Source organism: Festucalex cinctus, chromosome 2 (genome assembly GCF_051991245.1).
Source record: "Festucalex cinctus isolate MCC-2025b chromosome 2, RoL_Fcin_1.0, whole genome shotgun sequence".
In the NCBI taxonomy this organism is placed as follows: domain Eukaryota; kingdom Metazoa; phylum Chordata; class Actinopteri; order Syngnathiformes; family Syngnathidae; genus Festucalex; species Festucalex cinctus.
Genome location: NC_135412.1, coordinates 12,228,553 through 12,250,264, shown reverse-complemented (window position 1 = coordinate 12,250,264; position 21,712 = coordinate 12,228,553). Strand labels below are relative to the sequence as shown.

Genomic DNA, 21,712 nt, shown 5'->3' with positions numbered 1-21,712 from the left:
TTTTCTACTCCAATCCTGAAATAGACATCCAAAATACACAGTCTTCACTGCAAATGGAAAGACACAATCAAAAATGTCTTGTAGTGCACCATGAATTTCCTTCCAGTAGTGTCTAATGAGTGGACAGTCCCATAGTATATGAAAATGATTTGCTCGTTGAGCTCCACACTTTCTCCAACACGTAGAAGGGGATCCAACGTAGTGTGTAGTCTGACATGGTGTGATAAAGTACCTTATTAAAGTTTTCCATCTAAATTACTACCTTTCTAATCTAACTCGACTATTTTTCCCCACACCGATGCCGTTTATACAGGCTCACATAGCAACAAGCGTGAGCCAGAAGGAAATAGTGTAAAAAGATGATAGAATGTCCAAAGTTTTGGGTCATTTCACAAAATAAAGGAAACACACCTACATGTCTAGTAAACATCGTTAGCTAACCAAATATTGCCTACCACTGCTTGCTAGAAAAACTAATCCAAAACAGGTGTTTAGAGCAGGAGGAGGATGGAAACAACCGAAGGTGCAATTTTAGTTGCTTTATTGAATAAATGGTAAACACAAGCACATTCCTGATAGCCTCAACTGACCCCATCATTCTACACACAACACCAGAGTCACTTACCAGCTGTCAAACTGTACATTTGCTCAATTCCATGTCACTGAACAGGCCAGGTCTGCCTTTCAAAGGTACAATAACAGAGCAATGTCCCAGATACTATAATGAAGAATTTGAGGATGGTGACCCCAAGTGGACAAAAATAATACCTGCACCTCAAATGCATACAGTATGTTGGTAGTCTATTGGGGGGCATGGATTGGACGTAACCCATGTGATAAGCAAGGGATTATTGTAAAGCTAATTTTCACGGACACTTCTTTAGATGTTCACTTTTATCCTGTGGGTCAAGGGTTCCTTTTTTGAAATAGGTCAATGGTGTCCAAACTGTGGCCTGAGGGACATTTGTGTCCATTAATAAATGACCTGAGGCATATACAAGCAATGACATTTGCTACTAATGCTGATACTACTGATTTATATAGCCTACTGCAAAGTTTTTTCTAAATATGCAAAGATTCAAAATAACTCGACGCAAGTAATGACTTCTCCTCAAAACATTGTGGAAAATAAAGATAATTCATTTTTATAAGAAAAAATGATTTCCTACACTTTATGCTCTGTGTCAAGGTTCAAATTGTGACCATATCACATTAACGATTACTACCAAGTCACTGATTTAAAAATGATCAGCTTTTGACAGATTTAACCTGTTTTGGTTCTGAATGGAGAGATTGGATTCAGCTGCTGGGCAGATATTTTCTGGTGGGTTACACGGTATCAGACAACCCCAAAATCTTAAAATAATAAATTATTTGCCGTTATAGAAAGCTATTTAGGTAGCAATTTTACAAAAAAACAAAAACACAACCTTGTTCTATATGAACAATATGCAATTACTTGATTGACTGATTTTGCTGTGCTTGATAAATTAAAGTAAAAAAACAAACAAAAATAACCCCAAAACAAATTGGTCCTTGCATCCTTCAATTCTTCTCTATATGGCCCTCGGAGAAAAAACCTTGGACACTCCTGTTCTGGGTGATATAATGGTGTTGATTTGTGTCTAAACCAGGGGTGGCAAATTCGGTCCTCGACGGCCGGAGTCCTGCAGGTTTTGGATCTTTCTCTCACACAAGCTGATTCCAATCAACAGGATCGTTATCAGGCTTATGCAGAGCTTGCTGATGAGCTGATCATATACCAGCTGTTCTGGAGAAAGGAAACATCCAAAACCTGCAGGACTCCAGCTGTCAAGGACCAAGCTTGCCCACCACTGGTCTAAACCATCTCTTTTATCAAAACTATATTTAAAACCAACAATGAAAAATGTGTAGTTTTGATGCAAAATACCACACAGTAACACCAATATAAAGACTCAATTATACACCAAATCTAAAAGCAATAAACCACGCCCACATTCTCTAATCTATCACATACAAAGAAAAGGACCCTTGAACTGTATTGCTGCTCGCGACTTGAGAACAAACTCAGCCCCACTCACTAAAGCCCTTACCCAGCGTGCCCGTGCAGAGGCAGTTGTGAGTCCGGGGAGGTGGCTTAGTTTGGTGGCTGTCCAGAATCTGCTGCACTAGCTGCTCCACAGAGAAGCCAGAGCTGCTGTTCCCGTTGCTGCAAGTCCACTTGATGCCATGAACTGCCGGGAGAGAGGAGGAGGAGACACAGATGTCAGACCACCAGCCACGCCATCCCCCCGCCCCACCCACTGCCCCCTACCTGCTACCTGACAATGCTAATGTTTGTCACATGACACCTCACAGCGATTGCTACTTTGGCCTGAAGGTAAACAGACAACCCTCTGACTGCTCGGAAATGATTACTTTTGGTCACTTCTCTTTGTCACAGTTTCCATCATACTCAGACAACAATATTTTTTGTCTTCTTCTCTGTGATGCCCTGATCCTAAACATTTCACCTCCCATCAGTGTCTTGTCGCTTCCTTGCACCGCTCCTTGTCGAAGCTGCCTTTTCTTTCCACACATGCGATTGTGTGCTCTCAGTGAGAGCTGATGAAAGTGACAGCAAGCCCACTCTTTCCACCCGCTGCTGTTACCCTGACCCAATTCTCGACTCTGACAGGGGAAGCTTCCGGGATGAAACACCAGCAAGATGCTGCTGCTCTCCGGGAAAAAAAAACAAAATTTCTCCTGGTGAGCTCAGTCAGACATCCTAATACTCTAATCATACTTCATCGCTCTACTTGCCAAGCAACCTAAATGTCTAATCAGATGGATACCTGTTTGAGTGGGTGCAGATAGATACTATATATTAAACTGCTGCAGAAAGGAAAAAAAGTAATACGTTTGTAGCCAAGCACATTCATCATCATCCGTCAAACTAAACTGAGCACCATATTTCACTTTATTGTTTGTTTAAGCATGCAGGAGAGATAAGTACAGAATGTGGATGGCAGCAAGTATAAACGGCAGAGGCACTGTCAGGAAAATGCTCAGATTAAAAAAAAAAAAAACTACATATTTTAAAAAATTATTCTGATTGATATTAGCCTTTGACGTTCATCCATTCATTTTCTATATTGCTTGGCCTCATGACGGTAGCATGTGAGCTAGAGCCAGTTGACTGGCTAAGAGGCAGGGTCCATCCTGGACAGGTCAAAGGCCAATCACAGGGCACATACAGGCAAACAAACAAGCCTTCACGCTAACACTCACACTTACAAACAATATAGCGCCTTCAATGAACGTGTGAGCCTTTTCTGAGAATGTGTGAGGACCACAGGGAGAACATATAAACTCAAAGTAGAAGGGCTTGAGCGCAGATTTGAATGGGGGACTTCTTGACTATAAGGCAGACATTGTAACCTCTACTTACTGTATAACCATCATTTGACATATGATGCTAATTCTTATGAGAAAAACAACAAAATGCACATGCATTGGCTTCTAAAATGTCTACACACCCCTATTGAAATCAGTTACAAACTTTTCCCATCATTATTTGACTATAACCTATACAACTTAATTGACATTTTTAAAAAGTTTTTAGAGCGGGGAAGTAAAAATAAACAACAGAGATGATGACGCCTCTCGTAAACCGTCGATGATGATCAATAAACCGCATTCCACTCGTGTTCACTGTGAGTTACCACACATCTGTCACCATCAAAAGTGCCTCTTATTAACCCCAAATAAAGTTCAGATGTTCTCGCAAGCTTTTCCTGATATTTCTGTGCTCACATCTCACAGTAGAAGCCACAGTCTGGAAAGCACAGGGATGTCACTGTTTAAAAGTAACAGTGAGAAGTGGGGTATAATTTTTGTTTCCCCTGAAAGGAATTTAACTCATTAACTGCCAGCCATTTTGATTGAAGCAGTCCCATTTGCTTCCAGCTAGTTTCATGGATTTTGACTGATTTTGCAAGGGCCGCACAATATTGTATTCTATTGCTATCAAAACACGGAACCGACCAAAAGAAAGGTTGGAGTCTCTTCTTTCATCAGGAAAAAAAAGTATGTTTCTATCTGTTTCTGTTTTGTATCAATTAGCATTAGAAAGTAGTAATGAAAGTTTCATCATTAAGTCACATTCCTGGTGAAAACACTGTCAAAAAGAGCTTGCTGCAACATGGCCCTGGTTGATCTCTTATACTCTGCTGCCACCTGCTGGGCGATTTTGTAATAATTACCATTGCGTCATCTGTTCTCTGCAGTTCAGAGGCTGCATCAAAGCCTTCTCTGTGCTCTATCATTAAAAAAACAAAACACAAAACAAAACAAAACAAAAAAAACACAAGAAATGTATAAATACGTTTTTGGGACCAAAGCATTTAAAATAGAACGTATTTATACGTCTTTGGGAGCAAATGAGTTAATATACAACTGAACACAATGAAAACAGCCATTACCAAGGAGAGAAAATATGGCACAGCAGTGGTGTTGCCAAGAACTGGACGCCCTTCCAAAATTGATGAAAAGACTGAAAAGAAAAGTGGCCAAAATTCCTGCAGCTCCTAAACCTTTATACGTCTGTGCTGTTTAATAGGGTGCCAAGTCAACCTTACCTTGTAAAGAAATACACAAGCCTGGCTACATTTTCAAAAACACATGGGGAAAATGTGTTTTAGTGAAATGAAACCAAGGATGAAACTCTTTGGCCACAATTCCAAAAGGCAGGCTTGGCACAATTATAAAATTGCTCATCAACAAAAGAAGACCAAAGCTACAGGGGAGCATGGTTGTAGCAGCTGTTTATTCTTCAGATGGAATTAGGGCCTTGACAGAGAAACTGGAATATCTGGAGAATTATATTTTTTATAGGTATTATAGATATTTTTGGTTAATCGGTAGTTAATTCTGAACACAGCCAGTCTTGAGGGTGTGCACACTTGTGCAACCACATTATTTATTTCTACTTCCCCGCTCTAAAAAATTTGTTTTGTTTTTTTCCCCTATCGACTCCAATCGAAATGATTTACCCTGGTCTCATTTTTTTCCTCTTTCTTCTTCTTTTTTTTTTTTAAAAATCACAAAAACATGCAATTTGATTAGGCATATGTTTTTATATCCACTGAAAATGTAAATGTTTGTTTGTTTCTGAACTTGAAGTTTATTAAGCAAATGTGTAAAATTAAAATGCAGTTATGACAAAATTATTTAGCAAAAAAAACATTCGGAGAACAAGATAATTCAAAGACTGATCATGATCTGTGGCAGTAGTATGACATGTTCGCCAGCAGATGTCAGTAGCACTCACATCAACATGTTCAACACGCCTTCGAGTGGAAGGTCAAAGCAATAGGGTTCATTTATCGATGGCAAAATACCCAAACGGATTAATTTGATCATTTAGTTCCTGAATGTCAATGAAATTCCTATCAAAATAATTGTACTGTTAGACAATAAGGGAACAATTACTTCCAGTTTGTGTGTAACACAAGCGCTAGGCTATGATATGACTGAAGAGGTTTGATCATATCAGGTATTATGTATTTGCATTTCATATAGACACTGACAATATAACATCATGAGAACAACAGAAAAGATGGAAAAACGAAACAGGCAGTCTTCTTATTTGCTTTTGTATTTGACATCCAGTTGGATGGTGGATCACTTTACACGACACACCAAAGCCCTTAGCAGCCTTCTGTAGTCTTGTTAGCCTAATAGCTTCTAGTAAGTATTATGGTCCACAATGCTAACCATATGTTGATAAAAGTGCAGAATAATCTGCTATAGATGACACAATAAATCCCTAGCTTCAATGGCACAAACACAATTAAGTTTGCAGTCCACAAAATTTTGTTGTCGAGAGGTGGGGACAATGACATCATTGGTTTACAAAATTAGCTGTTGTGCGCCAAAGCCATTCAGAGAGGCACTCCTGGAGCCACTTGGATGCGTATTGTGGATGCAACACTAATATGATAAAACAAACAAACAAACAAACAAACATAAAAAAATATTTGCTCCACTTTCCAGTCATTACTCCTTTTCTCAAGTTTGTGTAATAGTCAAGCGAGCACCTGGCAAATACAGCATGTTGCAATAAAAAAAAAATGTTTTCATCCATGCAATTAATCTTTCAGGCCTAATCAGATCTGACTTGCTGCTTCTCTGGTTTCAAACCACAAATGACAGGCCAAGAGCCTGTAGTTTAGATCTCAACAGCAACAAGATGAAAGACAGCAAACACAAGCCAATCACTTCCCCGTCCTGACAAGCACATCTGGTAATGAGCATCACACCGCCCTGATGAGAAACTGCAGGGAACACGCATCCTAACAGGTTGACACTGTTCACTATGCGATCGCAACAAAACTCAGCTTGCCTTGCTTTGTTCTTCCCTGACCCGATCTCTCTCTTTCGCCTGGAGAAGGGCCTTCCGTCTGTCCGTCTGTCTGTCCGTCTGAGTATTTGTTAAAGCTGCTCATGCGCTATCTGTCAGCAGGCTGGGGGCATAGCTGTGTTTATAGCACGAGACCAGAGGAGTGAATCAAGCTGGCTGCCTTGTCTATAGAACTGTAGCGTGACTGAGTAATGACGCCAATCTTTTGGGCTTCTCCTCACTCTCTTGACTTCTCATCTTCCTCATCAAACACCAGAGGCTGCGAGGGCGGCCGAGGTCACACAAGGCCACGTTCTACAGTGCTCAGCTTACTGTGAGTCAGTCTTTGTGCAAAGGAATGTGTCCTTGCCTTTGGACAGAACAAGCTGAAACCATTCACAAATTTCTCATTTCACCTTTCTACTGTGTATCAATAGGGGTGTCAAATTGTAAATGCACTAATATATTGAAGAGACAGGGAAGAACGAGAACGAGAGGTCAATTATATTGCAAGAGCTGACACTTATAAGGAAACACAGTAGCTGTGACATTAAAGTAAGGGTTCATGTGCTCAAGCAACATTTCTGAGATAAGCACATAGAGTAAAAGTAAATTCATGGTTCAACAGATTGCGATGCGCACTCTGTAGCTACTGTAAAGTTTTCCGAGTATGAACACTGATGTTTTTGGCACAATCCTGATAAGAGAAGGGAAATCTGGTCCGCTAGGTTATCAGCAGCACCTCTGTGGAATCATATTAATAAAGTAATGACTCGCACACATATGATAGTGTTGCTGCATGAGGCAAAACCTCACGTATGTACTTGTATGTATGTATTATGGCTGTGCACAAATGGGTGGTGACTTCAACTGAGTAGTGAAAAGGAAGGCCGAATGAGTATTTCCAGATTCGAGGCACTTAACTGTGTCATAGCATTGTCATGTCAAAGAGGAATGTTTAAATGTTCAGTTGGCCATGCACACACACTGACGTGAGGTCAAAATACACAGGTTAGCTTAGAGCTAGCTAGCAGTTTGTACGACCTTGAGAAAATAGATGGATTGATGGTTGGAAGAATGCATCAATCAGTACACAACGAGGGATGAGTATGTATCATTAACTTAACTCAACTCAACTCAACTTTATTTATAAAGCGCTTTAAGAACAGGCGTTGCTGTATACAAAGTGCTGTACATAAACTCAAGGTTGATGTTGTGTTGTTAGCGTATCGGTTTAAGCTTCATGTTTTCAAAAAAAGTACATTTAAGCTTGGCAAAACACTTTAGACCACATCTGGTGTAGATAAAGCACAAAAAAGTACAATTTATTTACCACAATGATAAAATGGCATGCTTTTTTTTTATTTTTTTTTATTTTTTGTAATTATGATGTGTTTTTCGGCAAAAGTACAATTAGTAACCCATCAAAATGGATTTGGGATTTGGTGGCCAAACTGCAAATGGACAGCAATCACAGATTTTGGGGGCGCGAGTCAAGGCCGTAGCATGTATGTGTGCATATACAGTATGTACTGTATGTATTCAGGCTATTTTACAGCCACCGAGACTGCACATGCATTTTTCAAATGATGTAATATGATGGTGATACCTAAAATAGTTTGGATTCCTTAACATTTTTATGACTTCAAGTGTAAATCGGTTCCACATTCGTGGAAGAAGAAGCATTAAAAATATCATACATCCAGGACAATGTATGAAAATGGATGTCAAACAGATCGTGTCCTGTCCTCAAACAAATTCACAAATTGTGTTAACCTCAACTGTTGACACATCTTGTATTTGGTGCAGGTATACCAAATAAATTGCAAGGAGACTATAGCATGTCCTTCCTCATTTCAACTTACTATAATGGCTGGTGCTACCAATGAGAACCACTAGATGACAATGTTGCTCCATCACAGAGCTTACTAAAACACTACCAGCCCTCCATTAAAAAAGGATAGAAAGGAGAGAAAAGATAAAAAGCACATAGACAGAAAGCATCAGTGTTTTTTTTTTTTTTTTTTGCACTTTATGGATCCCTTTCGTGCAGCCCGGTAGCTAGAAGGCGACACCCTCTTTGTCCCAACAACTCCCAAAGTTAATGACTTAACGCATTACTGCAAATGGTGCTTGGTTTTACATTAAGTCACAGATGTAATGAACACTGTAGGCCATTGTTGCTCGGCGGCTTTATGTCCTAAAAGTGACAGGAAGCGGAGCAGTGAGGAGGATAATGATGTAGACAAAACCTCACTGATGATACCTGCCAGCGTGCAGTGAGCAGGGGCGAGCGCCTTTAAGGCTCATCTTTACCTGGCTGCAGTGCTAATAATTGGCCATTGGAAGTCATCACCCTGCCATGCCATGCTCGCTTCCCCTAAATCACAGGCGGGTTGTTAAAGGGTATGTATACCGATCCCTGGAAGATTTAGCATGTTGTACAAAGTCCCATTTTGACCATTACCATCATCTGAAAGACCCTGACCTTTTCCACAACATCACCTCAGTCTTTAGGAAGGCCTAGAGACACATAAAAAACACATCTAGCGTCTAACAGAACATCTGTAAAGATGATAACAACATCGATCAATCCAATGGTGGGGAGCGGGCATACAAGCAGGGGAGGGGTTCTTTCTAGTGAGTCAGACATTCCCGCTCCCAATGTGATGTCCTCATGTGCCTTGACGCACTTGCACAGGAAGGAAGGACGCTCTCGGCCTGGTCCGAGCGGAGCCAGCAGTATTGGACGGGCTGCCCTTTGACCCGCAACTTGCAAAAGGCTCCAGGAAGACCGCACACTCATCTCAGAAGGAACAGTCAGTGGCCGGAGATGCTCTCTGACTGAGGTGCTGAGGGCACTTAGTATAGTAGCAATCAGCTAATAAGAGCAGACACCGGCTCCACGGACCAAATAAATCTCTCTCAGGCATGTAAAGAGCAAGATTTGATATTAGAAGCTATAAATAGAGTTTTCTGAATGGATCACAAAACACTCACACATGGGTTTGAGCTGGCCGATCAGTTCCTCCTTGGTCCATTTGGCCCACTCCTTCTTGTCTGTATTGATGGAACACAGGATTGGACCGCATGGTTTCCCGCAATCCTCGATGGCTGGCACATTCAAATAGTGGACGAGCACAATGTCAGGATTCTGCGGGGAGAACAGAGATGAGATTATGCGTGGCGTCAGCTGCACGGGGGGGGGACATGCTCGATGCTCTTAAGGATGCTACAGCAAAGAGCGCAAGTGACACATGGACGTCGCGGCTCAGCTGTGAGTGCTTTCACCAGTCTGAAAGGCGCCAGCTGGTTCATGAGAAGTCAAACTAGAAACAGCGCATAGTTACACACACAAAGCATACAGAGGCAAATCTGCAATAATCTCATTCATATGTGTCTGCCTGGGCATGTATTCGGATGTGTCGGTCTACACCTGTCCTCAAGCATGAGCGTACAGTATTTGCGTTTGTGTGCTCATGGAGCATATTTATGGCATTTGATCAAGTCCTCCCACATGGTGAGTTGATACGTTGCCTGAAATTTACGCCAGAGTAAACCCTTTGCAGCTTTGTCACGAGGTTTCCTCCATAAATTGACTGCCAGAAAATAGATTAACATTAGATTATTTGATTATTGTAATTTGTGTTAGGCTCTGGATTTGGATCCCAAAACGCAGAAACAAATAAGACTTTTAACACTTTATTCGCATAACATCAAGAGGCGTAGAACAAACTAGACTAGACGAGAAACAACGAAAAGGTATCAAGAATCACGAGACGCTGAGCTAACTTGGGCCATGGAGTTGCACAGAGGAACAGATGTAATAATCTGACAAAAACACACACTTCTCAAACAGGCTTATATAGACAGCGAATCGATCTGATTGGTTGTGGCTAGACATGTGGGTAACAGGATTGACATGGAATTATCTGATTGGTTGTTGACCAGATAAAGATATTAAAGATTCTTGACATCACAGAGCTTCTAACATCACATAGCGTCTTACTAGTTGAAACTAGATGCAGGTTACGTCAGTTCAAAACAGACACTTGACCTCATTTCAAAACAGACACTTGACCATAACCCAAACATAACCCTTGCATGACCCAAACATAACCCTGTCATGCCCTTGCATGACCCAAACTTAACCCTGTCATGACCCAGTCATGACAATATGTTATGAAACAGCCAGACGTAAGAAGGACTACAGATAGGAACAAAAAAAATATGTCAATAATTACAAGCACGCAGGCACTTGCAGCTGAACAAGACACAAGAATCGACAAACAGCAAAGAAGCTGATAGAGAAAAATGCAACGACAACATGCGTGTGCGACTGCAGGTTGAAGCTTCATCAGTGCTAAGTGGCAAATAAATCAAGGCGCGGCTACAGTAGGTCTGTGCGCCCTCTCGCTGTGTATACCATTAATCAGGGGACCAGACACCCCCGCTCCGTCTCGCTTTCTCCCCTTTCATCAGACAGGGGTATTGCCGAGGGCGAGCGGGCCCAGAAAAACAATTACTTGTGTGAAAAAGAAGCCCAAACATACAAACAACTGCTGCCCTCTCTGATGACCTCACGTCAGCACTTTGCCGAGCGCTAGCTTCCTGCTTTGCTTGTCTCCTGTCATTGATATGGACACAATACAATGGCGGCGGCCCTGTTTGGATGCAGATGGCACAGGGTGGTGAGCCATGCCCCCAGATGGCATCACCAGCTGTGCCAACGGCGAAGCCATGTCCTCCATCTTTACTCGGGAATACAGAACGGGTGCAACAAACACACAAGCGCGTAGTAGTTTTCAGTCGATATTCAGGTCAAGGTCAAAAGTCCGGTTTCTGAAACATTCGAGATAACCCGTTTACATGCGTGAGTTATGCCTGCATATATATCCGATCGAAACCTTCGGACTTATATATGACTGAACTGTCAATGCCGCTTACTCGGCATTGGGAGAAGTGTAGCCACTGGCAGCCATCTTACATTGCCACTCACCAAGGCCACCTAATTTGAATACATTGATTTCTCCGCGGCGTTTTCACATTATTTTATGCCTGTAGGCCAAAATGCCACTGTGTATGATATGCAGTTGTACCATCAATGTCTAAACTGCGATGCGTGGACGTCATTACGCAATTTAACTTTTTACTTTTACTTTTCTACAGTCGATAAAAAAAGTCATTATATTGTTGGCAATCACCACACTAATAAAGTAGTGCGGTTTCCTCCCGTTCCGAAAGTGTGGTTGTCTCCTGCGTCACCTGTTTCGCCAATTTGGTTTACCTCTATTTGGTTTACACGGATAAACATATATACAGTCCAGCTTTTCCCCTCACTTTTCGCTGGTGATACTGTACGTTCCAACCACCTCCTCCCCACCAATCCCACACAAGAGGTGAACTATAGGAATTAGAGGAAGTGGAGAAATTCATTTGAATTTTTTTTTATGTATTTATTTATTCATTTGCGGGATTCACGCCTCCATTAAGCCAGTTCAACGCCCCAACATTCGCCCCCTACATCTAACTTAAAAAAAAAAGAGAGAATACGCTACGTATCTTACTAACTACATTCAGGTTTTTATTTTTAATCTTAACATGGCTTATTTACTTTAATCAGAAACTGGGTTGCAAATGTCACAAATAGTCACAAATGGGCTCTTTGCACAAATCCACTACTTCCTGAACTCAACACCAGTCCATCATTTCCTGTCTTTCATGAGTGGACAAGCTGATTAATCCAGGTGTGCCTGCTCTCAGTTACTACAACAACATTGGCCAGGCACACCTGGATTAATCAGTTTGTCCACTCATGAAAGACAGGAAACAAAAATGTGGTATTCAGTTCAGGAAGTAGTCGAGCTGTGCAAAGAGCCCATAAAATCCGCAATAGAGTGAATCCTCAATAACCGAACCGTAAAGTATCAAGGTAACAGTGTATTCACAGATTGTGTCATTTTGGCTTAGAGACAGAAAATAACGTGAAAACGTGCATATTCAAGTTAGGCTTGTTTAACGAGTGGCAACGTAAGATGGCCGCCACACATACAAGTAGTTACGGCTAAGATTCCTTACGAATAGATGATGCACAGAACCAAAGTTCCTTTCAAAGGAAGTACTTCAATACACGTTTATATATAACCACATTTTCAGGCCTTATTCGGGTTTTAAATAAATAAATAAATAAGAGCATATGTATTGGATTTTTATGTTTATGTTTTTATGTGACCTTTCCTAAATCTTATTGACAGCATGTAAACATAGTCGATACCGCTCATTCAAACCCCTGTACAGTGTGTACGTGCACTACTTTAAATCGCTTGTATAGCAAGAGGGCAGCCGGAAAGCTTTACATGCAATCTTGTTATCCTTTTTTTTCACACTTCTTACGATGAGCAACACCCTCACAACTCAAGCATGCTTCTCCATTAAAGAAGCGAGAAGAGAGAAGAGAAATAAACACAATGAAAATGTAAAGTGCCACATAAATCTATCAAGAAGGTGATTTAATTTAATTTCCTACTGGCTGTTTTCCTTTTTCACCACGCAGTATCACAACCTCGACAAAAAGGGTGCGAAAAGGCTGATGGTAACTTCTTTTCCCCCGGACACTCTTTTGTGATCTCATTAAGTTATTTATTGATTAATTGTATAATGTGGTCTTTGGCTTGTTGTTGTGTTTTTTTGTTTTTGTTTTTTGCATTTTGCTTCCCAGAGGGTTGCTCTCTAGCTTCACCTTAGCCATGGAAAGGAATGCTTAGATGTGGAGTCCGTGCCTTAATGCATATGTTTGTATGATTTGGTATTAAGTCTAAAACGAAACAGACGGCAGCATGATGAAATTGGTGTACATGCGTGCCGACCATTAAAGCCTTTTTTTTTTTTTTTTTTTACACACATGTACTGTATGTGTGAATGCGAGATGTCTCCAGACAGTGTTTTTGTTCATGTTTGCTGCGCCTCCCTAGAACAGATGGATAGATGTTCAGCTAATTGCAAGCGGAGTCTTGGGGAGTCAGTCGTGGGGGCGCAAAGCCTGCCGAGCGGGCGGGGGAGTGCCTTCACATAAATCTAAAACATGAAGGCGCGTATGCGTTTGTGCGAACATACTCCACGGTTTAAGCGCCGTAGTTGGCGCGCAGTAACAAGCACACCTTTGCAAGTAGGCAAGTATGCAAGATATCGCCATCGCAACCAGTGAATGAAGGTGATGTTGTAGCCAGGCAACAGGTTTTCTCTGGCACCCACGCACTTCCACGAAGCCGCCTGCAATCTATCAGTTGCTGCCTGCCTTGTCCTGAGGTCACAAACCTTGTTCTACTCCACTAGACAAGAAAGAAGGGCAAGAAGGCGCAAAGGAAGGAGAAAGTTTGGCTAATGAAGCCGAGGATGTAGACAGTTAGATGGAGATGGATAAAATGACCTTCTACGTCGACTGAATACGAGTGTGCAGCTACAAGTGAATCTTTTGGCTGAAGCTGGTGAAGTAATGTGTCTGCTGTCTCATTAAGCCTTTGTGACCCCAGCAGCCAATCTGCACTTGGAACACCTCCACGTAACAACCGACCCTCCAACAATTGCCAGTGCTAAATAAGCCACAGGATCTAGCGAGACACAAGTCTAGTTTGAGACAGGGATGCACTGAAAGTCAAAAGGACAAGACAAGAATGCCCATCTGTAACGTATAAATAACCCGACTGTATGTGGGCTTTTGCTTTGAGAAGCCGTGCACGCACGTGATAAGAACGCCATTAACATGAAAGGATCTTAATTGAGAGGGGACGCTTCACGGAACCTAGACAAACTAAGGGGGAGGACTGGGGGAACCCTTGTTCATCTCTGATAAAATATCCCACAAAGAGGGCAAATTGGGGCTTCAAAGCCTGTCAAACTGGAGGAAACAGCAGAGCAGACATGTCCTTTTTCACTTTAAGGTGGAATGAGAAAAACTGGCAAAGGAGGAGAGGAGCGAGAGAGTACACAGAAGCTTTGAACTCCGAGGCTACGGGGATATTCTTTTCAATGAAGAAAATATCACAAAAAAAATGGGAGCAGTCAATTGTTTTGTCACAAACATTCAGCATCAAGGCAATAATACAGAGGGGAGGAGCATGTGCTGCAGCGTCTCTTTGTGCATGTATTGTCCCTTTATTATGTTTTGGGCTGCCTGCACTGAATTATAAATTGAGTGTGAATGAGTGTCTGGAGGCACACGTCTGTACGTTGCTTGGCATACACACATCAATATATGTGGAGAACGAGCTCAGTGAATGGAGAGTGAGTGAGTGCATCTGCTAGTTTGACTGCATATTCATGCATGTGAGAATTTGTGGGTTGTGCCTTTGTACGGTGGCATGTCAACTGTGAGCGGGTGCTTTATGCCTGCTGAGGTTTCGCTGAATATACTGTACACTCTAAAAACGGCTCAAAAAGGGACCAACACAACTTTTGGGTTATTCCTTTGACCCACCGGAAAAAAAAAAAAAAAAAAAATTGAGCTGTTTTACAAAAAAGAAAAAAAAAGAAAAAAAAAAGTGTTTTATGGGTTATTTGAGTCAAAATGACAGAGACAATGTTTTGGTTTATTCACTTAACACAAAAAGTTTGGTCAAAATGAATAATGGGTTGTTTTGTGGGTTATTTATTACAATTTGGCCAAAAAGTGTAATCCACAAACCAATCCAAATCTTGTTGTTGGTTCGTTTCGTGGGTTATTTTATTTATTTGTGTACTCAAATAACAGGTGGATAAAAAATAATCCCAGTTGGGTCAAAAATGGGCTGACAACATTTTGGGTTATTCAGTCTGGCACAACTTTTTGGGTTAGCCCATTTTTTTAAAGTTATTTTTATTTTAATTATTAGTTTTTTTTTTGTGGGGGGGTGGGATTGTTTTGTGGGTTATTTCAATTAGTTGTGTAACTAGTACTGCACTCTAAAACCAGTTGGGTCAAATGAATAAATAAATAAATAGATAAATAAATAAATAAATAAATAAATAAATAAATAAATAAATAAATAAATAAATAAATAAATAAATAAATAAATAAAAATAAAATCACTTTTTGGGTTAGTCCTTTTACCCAAAAAGTTGGGTCAAAAAGAAAACTCACACAAAAGTTTTATTTATTTATTTTTTTTAATGTTTTTTTTTTAATTGTTTTTAATAAAACAACCACCAAAAATCGCCACGAATGGTTCAAATATCATAAAAACTGTTTTTTTTTTTTTTAAATAAATAAATAAATAAATAAATGTATTTATTTGTAAACAAACGGACCCCTTTTTTTTGGGGGGGGGGGGGGGTTGTTTGATGCAAAACAACACAATGTTTTGGGATTTTTTGTGTGAAAATGAACCCATAGAAATGGGTCAAATTGACCCAAGTCAAATAGACCCAAGGAGTCGATCTATCCATTTTTGACTCAAATTGGGTAATTTTTTGACCCAAATGTTTTTAGAGTGTATAGGAGAGGTGATTGAGGCCCTATGTGAGGGCAGGCGCCCCAGTAGCGGCGTGGTGATGGATGCCACTGGGTGCCACTCATTAGGGAGCCTTCTGGCCTCTGGCACTACAGTTGCTCACTTAAACACTGCGGCCCGCACAGCTTGTCCACGAACATCGCTTGCTCATTTCAAGGTCAACTGCTTCAGCGATTCTGCGGGTTCGGCGCCACAAGGCACGACAACACTTCCCGCTTTCGCTTTGAACCTTAAATGCTCCCTGCCAACGGGCGCGTTTTGGAGTGTGGGGGTGTGCTGGCAAACGCCTCGCCTCGCGCAGCCACACACGCAGCACATGAACACATACACAGACGTAAATACAACCTCATGCCAAACCCTCCAAACAAGACAGCAAATAGCCTGAAGCTCTTGTCTGGGTAGCAGAGTAATCCATAATGTGAATCTGATTCCCGCCCGCTCTTTCAGCCTAATTAGGGTATCTTGAGTACTGCTTCAGCTCCCTCCGTTTCCCTAGTTACTGTTAAAATGTTGCAGGTAGCGCTCCCAATCCAGGTTGAACCTGAATTGCTTCGCTCTCGCGTCTCAAAGAGGAATAGCAGAGCAGGTGGCACAGTAGGCGATCCTAATTTAGGGGACAGTCGGACTCCACCTCTCAACCTCCACTACCTTGTGTACTGGCGAGAAGATATAAAAGGCACACGCTGGAACTTTTGAGGAACAGGAAGAGGCCAGCATGTTTCAGAGGAAGCCAGGGGCTGGGGCTTGTGATGTTTAATTCAGGAGCACATAATCACTTCGATGGAGTTGAGAGCGGGGCTTTAAATAACTCAGCTTAGAGGGGCAGAACTGCTTCACTCTGAGTGGGCCAATGAAACCGTGTGTGTATGTGAGTGCATTTTGCTTTTTCTGGGTGTCCGCGAGAGAGTGGTCCCCTATTTGTGCGTGTGGCTCCTCCCCTGCTTTGAAAACATTTTATTTGTGCAGTAGAGTTTGTTGCTCTGCCAAGCGACTGCATGCATTAGAATACAAGTGCAAAAGGCCAGCGTTCACAGCCTGAATATGGAGGAGCACGCTTGACGCCAAGCAGGCAGGCGCTAAGTCAGGCGCTAAGCCGAGCAGTGAGGCATTGAAGTCCCTTTAACTGCCACAACTCAACTCGCACTTTACAGCCTACTTATTCTTTCGGGGAAGCTCTCCATTAGTTGCGCTGGTCCCGAGTGAAATGCTGCGCTGCTCAGGGGCAGGCTGAGAAAAGACCATCAGGAACCCGCACGGATGCCATAATGGCCTTGGCTGTGCCCGTGGCGCTGATCCTAATATTCACTGGACAGCCAGGTGACACCGAGTCACACTGGAACAAAAGAAAGGAACTGAGCCCTCTCAAACGCTGCGAGGAGTTTAACCATGTGCTTTCTCTTCATGGGCCTTCCTTTTCTTCTTTCCTTTTGTCTTAGCCTCACAATAAGCCCTCCTCCCGATTTTTCTCCTCGTCTTTTCCCCTCGCTCATTTCCATCTCTTCCTCCCAGGAAATGGTGCGCTGTGAAAAACACAGCTAATGCCATTTCTCCTCCATCACTTCTGCTCTCAGTTCCTGTTCATATCAGCGGCAGGTCTGATTTGTTTGTGCGGCGCGTCTTTCTCCTCGTGTCAGTCGACAAGGCGCGCTATCTCCGCCTGTGTCTGTGGGCGAGTAAGGACTTCATCGGAGCCGCCAGAGGGGAGAGAGAGATGTGCCGGTGCATTTCTAAACAAGGAGTCACAGTGACGACTGGTATGTGTCCAACTCGACCATTATCTGGCTCGGCTATGGCCCACTGAACAACAATAGACGCCGCCGATTGTGAACGCCAACAAAACCCGAATAGAAAAGACGCCCATTCAAGCATACATGCACATACATGAAGATGTGTATGCACTTTCATACACTAAATGACAACAACATTGGCCTGCGGGACTGTTGAGACTATGTGCTCTGTCAGACACAGTGAGCTCGTTATTATTACTGGTTTGAAAACAGTTTTGCAAAAACGTCTTACATCAACACGCAAACGCCATACAAATGTGTGTCCAATGTCAGCTCATGGGTAAAAAAAAAACAAAAACCAAAAATGATGAAATGGTTTCCTAGCAACATGTGGTATGTAATAGGGCCACATGAAAAAAAAAAAAAAAAAAAAAAGATGTGTGGTTGTGTACGACAGAATGAAAGAGTGAGTTTGTGATAAACAATGCGTATTAGAGAAAGATGGAGGGCTTTATGGGGTGAAGTAACGAGTATCCAGAGATAAGACGTCATGAATAGCTTATGGGCAGATAATGAAGAGAGCGAGTGAGCTTGAGAGAGAGAAGGAGAAAAGGCACCATCAGAAATCTGATGAAGCGATTGACAAATGGCGCATTTCCTCCACCTCTCTTTGGGGGCAGTATTGACTGTCAGTTGATTCAGCGAGCAGGTCCGCTGACAATTAAGGTCGCGGGTACAGCTTGTCAAATCACAGCTTGGAGAGAGATCATCATGGGAATAAATCAGAAGCCTAGACACGGTTATTACAAATATGAAGCAGTGCTGCAGGCCAGGTGGTTGTGCAAGAGGCAACGCATACGTTTTGATTTAAAATGCAATGCTGTGTTTCTACTAGTTTCCACTGAAAATAAAAATAAAAAGGCGCAGAATCAGGTGAACAGGGGGTTGTAAAATTGCTGCACTGTACAAAGAGGACTAGCAAAATCTCAGGGGCTCTGAGTTTTTTTTTTTCCTTTTTTTTTTTTTTTTTTTACATCATTGCTACAAAGTCCTCTATAAAATGATTCAAGAAGAAGATGGCATTACATTTTCTTTATTTAACCATGAGCAAGTCTGTGAAATACAAGCAGCGAGTCGGCGTGTAACAGTATGCATGCGTGTTTGCCTAAGATACTTGCGTGAGTGCATGTTTGCCACATTGCTCTGCAAAAATTGTGATAGGTGGCAAAAAAAAAAAAAGCAAAAAAAAAAAAGCAAAAAAAAAAAAGCAGACTATCTCAATCCAGCAGCTGCCACAAAGAGGAGTCCCAAAACAAGCGTGGGACTGTGACAGAGACGGAGCGACCGCAGCCTCCTGGTAGTGTAATAGGAAATTAATTGAGACCATCAATATGGTATTAATCATTAAAGCCCAGGTGCTGAGGTGGCACTTTGCTGGCTGTTCTTCTACTGGCAGCGCTCACACACACTCACAACTGAATTTGTACGTGCTGTGTTGCAAAAGTGAAGAATGAAGAATCAGAAAAAGAGATAAGCTGTGTTTTTTTGGCAACAGCGGGACACCTCATACACGTCATTTTTGACTCCCTCAATAGCGACAAAACGTATTTTGCGAGACGGTCAAATCAGAACGTGTCAGGAAAATTTGTGGAAATATTAATCAAGTCCTCTGGAAGCCATGTTTCTCGTAACACCTAATCCGTTGTGAGGCAGGGCACCACAAGGCCTGGAGTGCCGTTTTAATCAGCCGGAGGAGACGCAAAGTGCGGCAACTACATTAAGCCGTTAAGCGCACCACGTCTCAAAATTGTTGAAGGTGTCTCGCTGAGATGAACGCGTCTTCTCATGAATAATGCATCACGCAAAGACAAAACCAAACTCACAATTGGGACTGCGTGTATAAAAATGTGCGAGGGGGGAACAGCTGTGCGTTTGCAGTGACTCTGTTTGACCGTGCGATGCACCCGAAACATGCCAGAGCGAAGTCCAAATACGGACCGACACTACGGCACGCCCTCGCCACCTGGTGTCTATCAGGTCGGGCCAACGGGCAGTTTACGATTAAGTCGCTGCAGATAGGACGGAGATTGCTTTGGATGGAAAGGCAAACAAGATTGACAAAGCTTGGAGTCAGCTGAAAAGCAGGCCCAAGGACTGCGTGTGTGTGTGAGGAGGCGTTTGAGAGGACCGAATGCATTCTCTGCATACTAGTAAGAAATTATAGATACTTGTCCCAATTAATATTGTGTGTGAAAATACAAGCAGCATCAATAAGTTTTGTGTTGTTTATGGTGGGGGAAGGGGGGGGGGGGTTCTGGGGTGACAATCTGCCTCGACCAGCTGGATGGAGAAAAAAAGGGGAAGGAGGTTGGGGATAACAGCGAGACAGCAAGGCGTAATGAAATAATGATAACAGTACAAATAATATACAGACAACAGCATGAATATTCCAATCTGCAGTAAGAGATGTCAATAGAAAATGTGTTTGTGTTTTATTTGTTTTTCTTGACAACGGCACATCTTTCAAGCCGGTCTGGCGTGTGACAGAGTTTGATGACGTTTGGATGACTCATTCAGACCTTTTGTTGTTCGCTCCTCTCAACAACTGTGCACATCATTGACAACCTGCATGGGCTGTTTTTGTTGTTACATTCAAACAAAATGTGCACATGGACGTCATTTTTGGAGGAAAGCAGTGAAATGTTTGTAACTGCTTTGAAGTTAGGGTAAAATGTTGCAGTTTTAGGGCAGCATATCAATATGATTTTGATGTACCTTATGTTGTTGGAAAACTAACTGAAAAACTAAATGTACATCAATCAATCAAACTTTATTTATATAGCACCTTTCATACATTCAAATGCAACTCAAAGTGCTGAAAAATTAAAACATCCATAATACAATAAAAAGAAAAAGGCCCCCCACTATCCCCATTATCGTACCCACAGACACACTTGCAAACCACAACATGGCGGGGCACAGAAGAACCCTGTGAGGAAAGGCACCCCAGGAATTCATCCACAATGGAAGGGATGATGGCCAACCACCACAGGGAGGAATGCCTTCCCAGAGACCGCCGGCCAACAGTGACCGCAGCCCACTCCATACAAACTGAAGCGAGCCACAGGGCCAAGGGGCCCCCCGGGACAACCGCCCGCCCGCAGGAGAAGAACAGCTAATCCTCCCAGTGCGAAGGCTCCCCCATGAGGAAACACTGGAGCTAAAACCTTAGTAACTACCAAATAAAAACATTTAAACACTAGAGAAAAAAACCCAATAAAAGGCAAAAACAAAACTAAAAGACAATGGGGCCTATTCACTAAAGGTTTGCGTCGCCTTTGCACCGCGCTAACCGGCAAAAATGGAGCAATTAGGGAGCGCCAAATTCACTAAACGCGCAGATGGGGAAATCCATCACTAAGTGCTCTGCCGAACATATTGCGTCACGGTGCGCCATTGTTATTTGCGCATTTGTAAATTAGGTAATTTGCATACATTTGACGCAAAATATGCCCACCCCAATGCAAATGCGACGTATTGATATGCAGCGTCTAATTCACTAACGCCAGCGCAAATAGCCACACCGCGTTTGCGTGACGCAAATAACGTTTTTGGAAAGCATGTATTAACCTGACGCACCTCGATCTCTGGAATCATGACAGCAGTGCATGCCATTTGCCGCACAACATGCACAGCTGATCATGCAGAGAGGAGAGAGAGAGGGAGGGGGAAATTCTTCTATTTGTTTTAAGATATATAACATAACCTGGGCCGATTGGCAATGGCGGGGAGGCATTTTCCGATCATTTTTACGTGCCAGATGCATACTGTACGCCCACGCCAACCTCTGAAAATATATTTCTAAAAAACAATCGCACCAAAAATGTGTACTTTATGAATGAATGACGCCGTTGTCGTCCTCTCTGCTCTGTACAGCTTAATGGAGCTCTAAACGCTTACTCTCGGTCCAACCTCGCTTTCTGATAATGTCATCTTTCTCGCAACTGTTACTATAACAACCATGTTCTTGGCTCAAATCCATTGCCATGTGTGGTAAATCAGGTGCAAATTTGCTCCAAGCTGTCAGTTTTGTGGGCGTGTTTGTGCCGGTATATGATTAGAGCAATATTCTTAGT

General features: G+C 42.3%; 1 protein-coding gene across 5 annotated transcripts in view; it reads right to left on the bottom strand.

The window, feature by feature from the left end:
• The window catches only part of camta1a (calmodulin binding transcription activator 1a), a 374,375-nt gene that overhangs the window by 27,470 nt on the left and 325,193 nt on the right, over positions 1-21,712 (bottom strand). For all 5 annotated transcript variants that reach the window (XM_077512905.1, XM_077512906.1, XM_077512903.1 and 2 more), the window contains exons 7-8: positions 9,365-9,518; positions 2,076-2,216 (exon numbers count right to left, since the gene is read on the bottom strand). In XM_077512905.1, the coding sequence (XP_077369031.1) occupies positions 2,076-2,216; positions 9,365-9,518 (295 nt within the window). The remainder of the gene's footprint in view (positions 1-2,075; positions 2,217-9,364; positions 9,519-21,712) is intronic.